This window comes from Chinchilla lanigera, unplaced genomic scaffold (assembly GCF_000276665.1).
Source record: "Chinchilla lanigera isolate Chin_1 unplaced genomic scaffold, ChiLan1.0 scaffold00005, whole genome shotgun sequence".
NCBI lineage: Eukaryota > Metazoa > Chordata > Mammalia > Rodentia > Chinchillidae > Chinchilla > Chinchilla lanigera.
Window position 1 is genome coordinate 39,297,044 of NW_004955406.1, and position 12,018 is coordinate 39,309,061.

General features: G+C 49.9%; 1 protein-coding gene across 1 annotated transcript; it reads left to right on the plus strand.

Annotated features, from left to right (window-relative positions):
• Positions 1 to 6,177: 6,177 nt before the first annotated feature.
• Btg2 (BTG family, member 2) lies at positions 6,178 to 10,265 on the plus strand. The gene is made up of 2 exons (XM_005375265.2): positions 6,178 to 6,419; positions 7,845 to 10,265. The coding sequence occupies exons 1-2, from the start codon at positions 6,278 to 6,280 to the stop codon at positions 8,177 to 8,179; spliced, it is 477 nt and encodes a 158-aa protein (XP_005375322.1). The 5' UTR covers positions 6,178 to 6,277; the 3' UTR covers positions 8,180 to 10,265.
• The last annotated feature ends 1,753 nt before the right edge of the window (positions 10,266 to 12,018 follow it).

Consider the following 12,018-nt stretch of genomic DNA (forward strand, 5'->3'; position numbering starts at 1 on the left):
TGCTGCAGACCAAATAACATATACCTATGGTCAGCTCTGCCAGGCAGGTTCCAACATGAGCTCTGAGCCTCACAGATGCAACTTGGGAGGGGCTGAGCAAACAGAAGAAATCCAGGGGTCCACTGTGCAGAATCCTGAGGCTCGGAGGCCTCCACACTGGCCAGAGCTTATGCGGGCTCCGTGCTGGTGGCAGCAAGTGATGACGGCACCACCGTGGCTACTTCCACTTGGCACCTGAAAGTCACCAGGTACCTGCTGCGATCCTGACGCTGCCCAGGTCCAGGGTGGCCTTGGGGAGGGGCTTGGAGTTCACACTCAGTCACCCTTTGTGGCAATTTCCATGCTTGCTGTGCCAATGCCCTGTACCTGGGAGTGTCTGAGTCCCAGCTGGAGAAGCTGTCTGCTTTAACACAGCCTAGGAAGATGGAGTGCTGCCTAACTGAAGCGCTTTCTGTACATTAGTAGCTTCTTTCTTTTTCTTTCTTTCTTTCTTTCTTTCTTTCTTTCTTTCTTTCTTTCTTTCTGTCTCTATTTTCAGAACAAGCAACAAAGTGGGTTACTTTTTAGTTTCTACACTGTTCTCCATCCCCTATAGATTCTTAAAAATGGTCCTTCTGAGCCAGGTGTGGTGGCACATACCTACCTAATTCCAGCACTCTGGGAGACTGAGGCAGGAGGATCAAAAGTTTGAACCCAGCCTGAGCAACTAAGCAAGACCTTGTCTCAAAATAAAAAATTAAAAAAGGGGCTGTGTAGGTGGATCTGTGTGAAGAGTTCAATCCTCAGTACCACCAGCACCACCAAAAAAAAAAGGACCCTTATACACTTGAAAATGTGTTGTGATCTGCAGATTAGAAAGCCCTTTGCTTATTTGTATTTCCCCAGGCTTCCTGTAGTCCAGATGGGCATTCTCCCACTCACTCTCCACCCTGATCCTCTTTGCATTTTCTATTTCTGTCCCTGCTCTCTGTTTACTTTGGGGTGGGGATGACAGGTTTAAAGACACATTTCAAAAAGAGCTAACATCCTCCTTTTCCTGGTATCTTTATTAGCAGGTTTTAGAGGCAAAGCCATTTTCTGCTGTTTTTCAGTCCTATTAGTGACTCTCAGGAACCATTCCCAGCCTGGTGGATACAACTTTGTGAGAAGTGACAGGGAACCTTGAAACAAGTCCTCTCTTAAAGAGGTAGAAATGCGTTCAGTGTATTTCCACTTGATTAGGAAGCAAAGCAGCGGCCTCTAGTCTTCCTTGAGAGACATTTCCCATCAGCTCTGTGCAGCACAGCAAAGGTTGCACCAACGAGGTCTGTAAAGAGGACAGATCAAATGAGCATCTGCAGCAGCCTTGCTCAGACACGCTCTGCCAAAACACACACACACGCCACGGAAATGCCCGCGTTCTCAGAGCCACACTCTTCAGTCGATACCAGCATACGTGCCCGTTAACATCAGCAGGCACAGATCCGTACTCCCTCCTGCCCGCCAACTTCATCATGCGTACACATTTCAGTGTATGCGCTTACTCAGATACACACACAGCCCTCCCACCCACGCTGATACACACAGACCAACAAAATCACACACCACACTGCGGAGGCAGGAGCTGATGTCAGCCTCCTGGAATAGCTCAGCCCAACCTCTGCCTGAGGATGGGCCTCCCTCAACCTCAGTTCCTAGTCCTGGTCAGAAAACTGGGAGGTAACCTTGGCAACCAAGCCAAGTCCCACAGGCTCTGGGAAAGACAGAAGTCATGTACAAAGATCTGCTTGCCCCAGATGACGGAGAGCAGAGCAAGGCCTGTGTGATATCCTTGTAGACGGGGCTGGCTCAGAAGGACCCGCTTCTGGGTGGGAATGTGGTCTGTTTGCAAAGTTGTCCTCGCCCTTGAGTAGGCCGCGTAGGTAGCTCACCCTCCCTGCTCCCCTTGCCGCTCATGGAGTCACAGCTCAGTGCAGTACATCAGCATTTAATGTTTAAAATCTCGCAGGACCCTTGAGGTGGAGTGGAGGGAGAAAAAAAAGGAGGATGAGGAGGAGGAAGAGGAGGAAGAGGAGGAGGAGCAGGAGAGGGAGAGGGAGAGACCCTAAAGCCTGGAAGAAAAGTTAGACAGTGTCCTCCCATTCACTGAATTGTCCTCTGAGAGCTCTGTGCACCAACCTGGGACCCTGGGCCCTGACAACAGCAGCGCAGGAGCGCTGTAGACTGATGGAGAAGGGCACTGTGTTTGTAGTCAGCAAGACCGGCCCAGTCTCAGACCAGGGAGGCCAAGACTGAAAACTTACTGGGAACTCCCTGTGTGGCCTGGTGAGCAACACAAAACTTCACACAGACAACAGTGCTATTTCCTGCACAAAAAACAAGTGATGGTTTATCTAAAAAGGGTTTCCTCAGTTCTGGTTGCAGGACATGAGGCCCAGAGGTCAAAGGTGAACCCAGGGAGATAAGTGCTCAGCTTATGGGTGTTGAATGACACTGCAGAGCTGTCAGTACTGTGACCTTGTTCACTGGATTCCTTGGTGGTTGGCTTAGGTCAATTCCAGCCTTGCTGACATCTGGCCTCTAGTTTCATGCACCTATGAGTTCTCTTTTTCCAAGGTTAGCCCGGTTTCCCATACACATATACATGTTATTTCCCCGCAATGAGCAGAAGCGGGAGAGAGTATCTGAAATCTGCATTGTGGTGGAAATGTGGAGCATAGGACAGTAGGAACCAGTCACAGATGCCAATCCCTAAAAAGATCAACAGAGAACCTAAAACAATGTCAGACGAACTGTATGCAGAGCATTCATTCAACACTGGGAAAATGGCTGGCCTAGGGTTCAAGGCAGAAGACCAAGCCAAAACTGTGGCTCCAGGTATGCGGGGGACTGAGAATGGTAGAAGATGCCAGTGAGGCATCCAGCAGCTAAGGACATGAGCCACGGGGCCGCAGGCATGCACGGAATGGGAACCATCACAGGGCCGACTGGGGGATCGCAGTTGGAGGATGTGGGATACAGAGCTGCTGTAAGATTTAGAGAGTGAGGAGAGTGACCCTAAAGCCCAGAGACAAAAATGTAAAAACATAGATGGAGCTAAATTATTCGAGATTAGGTAGAACTCTTGGAGATACGGGTGTAGGCAAAGACTTTATGAACAAAACCCCGATCACACAGGAATTATCATAAAGAATCAACAACAGGGGTCTCATCTGATTAAGCAGCTTTTGCACATCGACAGAAACCACCAACAGAGTGGAGAGACAATCCACAGTGTGGGAAAAAAATTTTGCCAGATGTTCCTCAGACAAAGGACTTGTCTCTAGAATATATAAAGAACTCAAAAAATCAAATTTAAAGACCTCATCCAAAAATTAGCATCTGATACAATAAATACTTTTCAAATGAAAAAGTAGAAATAAGTATAAGTAAATAAGTATGGTAAAATAAGTATATGAAAAAATGTTCAACATCACTGGTCATTCAAGAGATGCAAATTAAAACACTGTTGGGATTCCTTCTCACCCTAGAAAGAATGGCTATCATCAAGAAATCAACCAATAACAAACGCTGGCCAGGCCATGGGGGGAAAAGAAACTCTTCTCCACTGTTGGTGGGAGTGAAGACTGGTGCAACCATTGTAGAAATTAGTCTGGAGATTCCTCAAAAAACTGGACTAGAGGTCTCACTCAACCCAGTTATTCCAGTTCTTGGTATCTTCCTTAAAAGCATCAAACCACAGCAATATGTGCACACCCATGTTTATAGCAGCACAGTTTGTAACTGCTAAATCTTGGAAACAGCCCAAATGCCCATCAGCTGATGAATGGATAAAGAAGATGTGGGTTTTTTTTTTTTTTAACACAATGCAATACTACTCTACTATAAAGAAGGATAAGCTTGAGACATTTCAAGCTAAATGGATGCACCTTGAGACCACACTCAAGTGAAATAAATCAGACACACCTGTAAATACCACACCATTTCTCTGGTGTGAGAAACTGAAAATGTAAATAAGGACCAAAATTTATAATACATATTTGGAAATGGGAAGAAAATGTTCAAATGGGAAGAGGAACTCAGGAGGGGAGAGTGGGAAAGGAAAAGAAAAAATTATATGGAAGGAAAAAATGGAAACAAAGTTTTATAAATAAGGAGGGGAAGAGGGGTTGAAGGGAAGGGAGGGGAGTGGGAAAAAGAGGAAGCAAGATAGGTCGTGTTCAGGTGCAAATTCCTTGTGATGAATGTGAACATTGTGTGTATCTAAAATGCACCAATAAAATCTTTAAAACAACAATAAGCTCTGGGAGATCTTACTCCTGAGCAAAGGAGTCCAGACTGAAACGCTTGACAAACGCAGGGGCTGTTGCCGAGGACCTGCCAGAAGTACAAGGACACAAGGGCAAGGGGACAGGTACCCGGGGAGGGTGCTTCGTGGTGGGAGGGTGTCTGGGGGATGTGGCTGGACAGAGGCCTTCGTGGTCACCTGGATGAGAAGCGACTGGTCTGAGAACCCGGTCTAAAGAGCAAAGTAGGAGGGAAGGCTGACAGTGGCTCTGAGGTCCTTGGCTGCTGTGACCGGGAAAATGATGGTGTCGCTGATAGAAATGGAGGTCAGGAAGGGCGCTGGCTCTGAAAAAGACACAGGATGCCAGCCAGCTTTTTGTTACTGTGACCAAAATACTTGAGAAAATCAACTCAGCAGAGGAAGAGTTTATTTTGGCTCAATTTTAGAGGCCCAAGTCCAAACCATTGCTGGGCAAGGTAGCAGAGAAAAGCTGCCCACCTCCTGGTGCCCAGGAAGCAGGGCAGGGAACAATGGGAGGCTGAGGCAGGAGGATAGCAAGTCTGGGGCTAGCTTGGGCAATTTAAAAACACCTTGTCTCAAAAAGAAAAAGGGCTGGGGGTATAGCTCAGTGGTAAATTGTCCCTGAGTTTAATCCCAGTGCCATCGAAAACAAAAAATCAGACAGAAAGATTAGGGGATCAGACATAGGGCAGGGAGGGAACTAGGGCTGGCACAGACAGGAAGAGAAGGAGACAGAGAAGCCAGGGCGTGTTCAAGAAGAAAGCTGCTCCCAACAGGTGGCCAGAAGCTGGGCGGGGGACGCTCAGTGAGACCCAGTCCCAAAAGGGGGGCGGGGCTCAGGTTGTAGCTCAATACAAAGGTCCGGGGTTCAATTCCCCAGTACTAGGGGGAGATTAAAACAAACAACAACAACAACAAAAAAAAAACAGACAAGAAGTAGAATGCGGATCACAAAGAAAACAGGAATTTACACAGGCCCTGAGGTTGGATGAACACACACAGACCTAGGTGTGCCGGGCCAGTGCTGGCTCTGGGGTGCGGTTAGAAGCCGCCCCTTGGGCGACCCCAGGCCCCGGGGAAGAGGGAGCCTGGGGCTGTGTTCTCTCCCCGGTAGCCCGCGTCGCAAAGTCTCTGCGCCGAGGAAGAGGGACAGGGAAGAGGGAGGAGGCAATGTAGAGTTCGGAGCTGACTGCTTAGTTAAAAATGTTGACATTTAAAGGAAAGTGGTATCTGGAAAAATAACCCGAGGGGTAAAGTCTTGCAACATTCCCCCCCTCTTCCCCGCACCAAGAAGAGAGTTGGGTGTTTTCAGGCAACAGAGAGGAACTGCTGAAGAGCAAGGGCAAAACCTGTGGGCGAGGTGGTAGTGTTGTGGGAGTAAACAGTGCATTCCCGGCTCCAGAAGGTTCAAGAGGAAACCATTCTGTCTAGTTTTAAAAAGCAGTAACATGGTGCCAAAGCGTCGGGGCGAGTGGTTCCGACGGGTTGTGCTGGAAAATGCTACGGTAGTCAATCAAGAAGACCGCCAGGGAGAGGCGGCATCAGCGAAGGCTTCCTGGAGGAGGTGGCATTTAACCCTAACCCGGATGGGAGCGAGGCGAGGTCAGGGCACACCGGCACCGAGCGCTCCTCCGCTTCCTCCGCCACTGCCGCCCCGCCCCTCCCGCCGCGCGCTTTCCCTGTCCGACTCTCCAGCTCCAGAGCGCAACGCCGGTTCCCAGCACTGACGTCAGCGAGCTATGACCTCAGCGCCGAGGGGGCGGGGGCGGGGGCGGCCATGGGGGGGCGGGGCCGGCAGCAGTGTCCCCGCCCCCATCCGCTGGCCGTGGCCAATGGACGCTGTCGGCGGCTTCCCCGCCCCCGCGGACACTATGAAAGGCAGCGCCGGGGAAAGCCCGGGCAGATCCCGGTGAGGCGGTCAGCCGATCCTCCCTGAGGAACCAGAAATAGCCCACGGCGGACTGCTCCCCATCCCGAACCGCGAGCGACATGAGCCACGGGAAGAGAAGCGACATGCTCCCGGAGATCGCCGCCGCCGTGGGCTTTCTCTCCAGTCTCCTGAGGACCCGGGGCTGCGTGAGTGAGCAGCGACTTAAGGTTTTCAGCGGGGCTCTCCAGGAGGCACTAACAGGTGAGCGCGCGCCGGGCCTGGCGCCGCGGACTCGCACCCTCCTTGCCTCGGGTGTCTTCTGTCCTCCTGGGTCTCCCACGCGAGGTGTTCCAGGACTCAGTTGCCCTCCTCCGACTCCCGGGAAAGCCCGCAGTTTCCCATCCCCAGGGCCAGCTAACCGTTCCCGGGTGTGGGGTCGGGACTCCGTACGAAGTAGTTCTGTTGAGCGCGTCCCTCTGTTCTCCAAGAGGCGCAGATCCAACTCTGTGTGCGTTCCCGAGCCCCCAGTTTAGACCCCGGAAGAGGGTTTGCCTGCAGGTCTGAGTGCAGGCTCAAGTTCGGACCCTTGAAATCTCGAGACCCTCTCGGGATGCTGTAGGCTTCCAAGCCGTCAGGGATCCATATGCGCAGCTGAGCCTTCTCAGCACCTTGGAGGCAGCCGTGGTTCTCCTGGCCGGTTGTCCACCCTGCTCCAAGCTGGAATGTAGGCCCGCTGTGTATTTGTTCTCTTCGGTCCCTGTTAGCCATCTGCCATCTATTGTACAGAAGAGAGCCTGTAGCTAGTAATTGTAAGCTTGTGTGTGTGTGAGGGAGGTGGGGCGTGCGACTGGGAGCTTGACCAGAGATAAGCGGCAGGCTAGCTGGGGAGAGACCTATCTCCCAGCTGTTCCTAGCGGCTGTCCTGCCGTCTGGGGCATCGATAGCCATCTCTGAACGCCCAGGCACAGATCCAGCCTTGGGAGGAGCAACAGCTGTTTCATCAAAACAATCCATTTCTTGTCCCTTGGCCTCTGCTAAGACTCTTAGGCTCTTCCGAAATGAGGCAGGGGCCCCACTGGGGACAGGGTGGTGGCCTGGTGACTTGCTATGGACCCAATGGTGTTGGTAGCCTTTGTGGCTTTGAAACTTCAGTTCACGGATCTCCAGAGGCTCTGCCTGGATATGCCAGCACCGGGACACACCCTTCCCTCCTTAAACTGGGGGATGTGCCAGAAGCAATCCTCTTGGCCACTGGAGAGTACCCCCAGAGTCCTGAGTCCCCTTTCCAACACACACACTTTCCCTCTGGCCTGGGAGGGGCTGAGGAGTCTCTCTAGCTCCCATAACATTTTTTCTGCTAAGTAGCAAGAGGGTTTTTTGTTTGTTTGTTTTTTGAGACAGGATCTGCTATGCAGTTCAGGCTGGCCTTGAGCTCAGTTTGTAGCCCAGGCTGGTCTCCAGCAATCCCTCTCCTGCCTCAGCCTCCCAAGTGCTGGGATTACAGGTGTGCACCACCATGCCTGGCGCAAGGGGGTTTTAGAAGGGTCTGGTAGGAACTACTACCTTCCTTAAAATTGTGGGGCTCCTTCCTCTCCCTCCGAACCTTCACCCTCACTCCAAGGTTGTGATCATGTCCATGGTCTGGCTTCTCTAACCAGGCATGTCCTCATTGTCCTGCCTCCACAGAGCATTACAGACACCACTGGTTTCCTGAAAAGCCATCCAAGGGCTCTGGCTACCGCTGCATCCGCATCAACCACAAGATGGACCCCATCATCAGCAAGGTGGCCAGCCAGATCGGACTCAGCCAGCCCCAGCTACACTGGCTGCTGCCCAGTGAGCTGACCCTGTGGGTGGACCCCTACGAGGTGTCCTACCGCATCGGAGAAGATGGCTCCATCTGTGTCCTGTATGAGGAGGCTCCGGTGGCCACCTCCTGTGGGCTCCTCACCTGTAAGAACCAAATCATGCTGGGCAGGAGCAGCCCCTCGAAGAACTACGTGATGGCTGTCTCCAGCTAGACCCCCACGCCCCTACCCGGCATTCTACTGTACTCATCAGCTGTGACAACAGGCCACTGCATACCTCAACCTGGGGAACTGTATTTTTAAATGAAGAGCTATTTATATGTATATTATTTTTTTTAAGAAAAGAGAAAAACCAAAAGTTTTTTTTTTTTTTTAAGAAAAAAAAAAATCCTTAAAGGGAGCTGCTCAGAAGTGGCCTCCCCAGGTGCCTTTGGAGAGAACTGTTGTGCGCATGAGTCTGTGAGCCAGTGTCTGCCTATGGGAAGGGAGAGGCCAAGCCAGGGTGCCGGGAAAAGGTTGGCCAGTATCCCAGGCCAGGTTAGCAACTGTGAATAAGAGAGGTCAGGATCTGCCCTGGGTAGGGGGAGCATTGAGACTCTCTCCCAGCCAGGACATAAGCTTGCCTGGCTCCTCTCTTGGGGCATTCACTCCTGAACTTAAATAATACTTTGTCGCCTAATCTTCTCCTATTTTTCTGATGAGATCTTGGGCAGAGTGAAAAGGCCTCTTCTTATTCCTTCTGTCCTGAACAGCCTTTCTTGAAATCATGTTTCAGTTTCTAATTCTACCCTCAGGGGCCTGTAGAGGTTGCTTCCCAGCCAGGAATCTAAAGCTTTTAGGGCAGAGGGAGTGTGAAGGCAGGGGTGGGAGGTCTTTGGTGTTAGGATGGAAGAGAACTCGGGCACAAAACCTTTACTCTGCTGCATGCTGCTTTGTGTGTCTGTGTGGTGAATAATTTGGGGATGATTTGCAATGGAATTTTGGGATCCAAAGATATCCACTGGGGATGTTTTTTGGCCAAGATGCTTCTTTTTGGAACCACATGAAAGTCCTGGTGCTGCTACTATTCCTTTGAGAGGTGGCTCAAAAGCTACAAGGAACTCCAGGTCTTTTATTACTGCCTTCTTTGCAAAAGCACAATACTCCTTTCTCTCCTCTTCCCCTCTCTCCCGTCTGGTTAGGTCTTGGAACTACCCAATTTTCTAAGACAAGAGTTCTCAATCACTGTGCAATAGACCCCCCAGGGTCCCTGGAGGCTCTGTAGGAGAACTGGCTCCCAGCACCTGCTGGTGATCCAGTGGGTTTAGAGACCCTTCTCTCCTGCCCTCCTCAGAGACTGTAGCCAGGAGGTGCAGGTGTGACCTTGCAGGTCTTCCTGGGCTGAAGGGGAGAGTGCCTGTGCTCTGCAGGACTACCTGGTATTCTTGTGGGGCTGACACTAAAAGCCAAACCTCTCGCACTGTTTTTTGTCCCTGGTGCTCAGAGCACCTGTGAGAGAGCTTGCTGTCCCGTTCAGTAAAATCCAAATCTATCTGTAGACTTGTGCAATATTTACTGTCCTGGACTGGGGAAGAATAGAAAACTATGCTGGGAAGATAACCCTTTCCTTCGGTTTCCCAGTGACATTGATGAGGGCCTGGAGTCTCCCAAACCGAGTCACCTTAAGAAGGACAGAGCTAGAGCATCTGGTCACCCTGGCTTCCCTCCTACTGTTGCCCCTTAGTGAGGACCCCGCCCCTACCTACTGCTAATCTTACCTCCTAGATTTCCAAACTACTCAGTTTTGACTCAAAGGTGCTATTTACCAAACACTCCCTTCCCCACTCCTGCCCTTCCACCCCCCAGCTTTCTGCTACCTCCTCCGACCCTGCTTCCAGTCTTTATTGCTTTAAAGTTAACTGGGCCCATAGTCCCAGGTGCTGTTCTGTGGCCTGTGGGTTGAAACAAAGCTGTGAATCACTGCAGATTGTGTTCCTGCCTCTCCATCCACGAACAGGTCCCTGCCTTCTTAGGAGCAGCCTGAAAGTTTCATGCTTAATCTTTTTTCTCTTCTCATTGATGTTCACTTTAAAAACAACAAAACCCCCAGACCAGAGCTGGACTGTTGAGCAGGCCTGTCTCTCTATTAAGTAAAAATAAATAATAGTATGTTTGTAAAGCTATTCTGACAGAAAAGACAAAGGTTACTAATTGTATAATAGTGTTTTTATATGGAAGATTGTACAGCTTTATGGATAAATGTACACTTTTTTTGTTACTTTAATAAAAATGTAGCAGATGAAGTCTGTGCTGGAGAGAAGGTAAAATTTCCTGCACGTTTCACTGTCTTCCTCTTCAGCTGCACTCGGGCAGCCTGTACGGTGTAGATGTAAGCGTCCATCTTCCCTAGGAGCTCCCTGAGAGAATGGTACCAGTAACTGGCTTCTAGTCTGACCGTTCCTGCGTCTTCCCAGGGCTCCCTCATGTGCATCTGCTTCTTCCTTGTCCTCGGTGCCTCTCACTCATTCTCATTCATTCAGCAAACATGTACAGCTGGCCCCCTGGATCCGTGAGTTACATGCCCACAGGTTCAACCAATCACAGCTTAAAATTATTCAGAAAAAAAAAATCCAGAAAAGTCCTAAGAAGCAAAACTTGAAATTTACCACATGGGAAGCGTGCCGCTGACCCCGTGTGAATGCAGTGATGCCGGCCTGCCCGCTATTCCACAGCCCGTAGTTGCCAGTGTATGTCCTTTGGGCAGTTCGTGTGGTTACACCTACATGGCTGTATCTGAAGTGCACATGTGCAGGCTTTTTCCCCTGTCCTCCTCTAAACAGTAAGTCCTAACTATACAGTGCTTACATTGTATTAGGTATAATAAGCAGTCTAGAGGTGATTGAAAGTACATGGGAAGTACATGTAGGTTAAATGCAAATACTGCACTATCTTATAGAAGGAACTTTAGCATGCAGAAGTCTTGGCATATACAGGTGGACTTGGAACCAATTCTCTATGACTACCAAGAGACAATTTTTAGTAAGTGCTAGTCCCTGGACATACTGAAAATGAAGACACAGCCTGTCGGTTGCAGACACGTTGGTGGACTGGGGCTAATGAGGCCTGCTCTGGTTGGGGCAGGGTTGTTTGCAATTGTAGGAAAGGTTTTCTTGTGCTACTTGCCAGTCTCACATTGTTAGACAAGAGCAGTTGGGCTTCGGGGTCTGTGCGCTGGGGCCAGATGTGTGGTTGAATGCCAGTGCCACGAGTTAGCTACAGAGCAGCTATTCTGACACCACATGCTGCTGTGAGAGCCAAAGGTTTGTTACCAATTTATAACTCCCTTTGGCTGTACGGATTAGGATCTATGCAAGGAAATAGGAACAGTCTCTCATCCCCGACTTTGGATTTTTTCCAGAAGGTTTTGACAGAGGTGCACAGTTCTCACTGAGGTCACATGCACATTTTTTGACCTAGGTTGATTTTTTTTCTTGGCCAAAGATGGGCTATATTTAAATTTTGTTATTATTTTTGAGACAGGGTCTCGCTATGTAGCCCAAACTGGCCTCAAACTCAGGGCAGTCCTCCTGCCTCAGTCTCCTGAGTGCTGAGCTTAGAGGCATACACTACGATGCCCAGCAAAACATTCTTGAAGCCAGGAACAATGATGGATGCCTATAAACCCAGCACTATAGGAGGCTGAGGCAGGAGGATAGTGTATTTAAATTTTAATCACGTTGATTTATGACCATTGGCATCCCCCTCCTCATTTCATAGCCTTCAAAAGCAAACATGACATATGTTCTAAGTGTGCTAGGTCAGAAGTAGACCAAGGAGGTGTGTTTGTGCTAGGCGGGGAGGGTAGGGGAAGCCAGAGCCAGGGATGGGGGAGGTCATGGGATTTATGTCATAAATAGAGTTGGATATTGGGACCTACTTATATCAAGGGATTGTTATTTACAAGGAATAGTCCCATTTTCATTTCTAGTTTCTAATTCAAATAGTCTAGGCACTCATGTAAAAGGATCTGCTTTTTTGGATTTAAGGACAGGGGTCTAGGAATTTTTACCCAT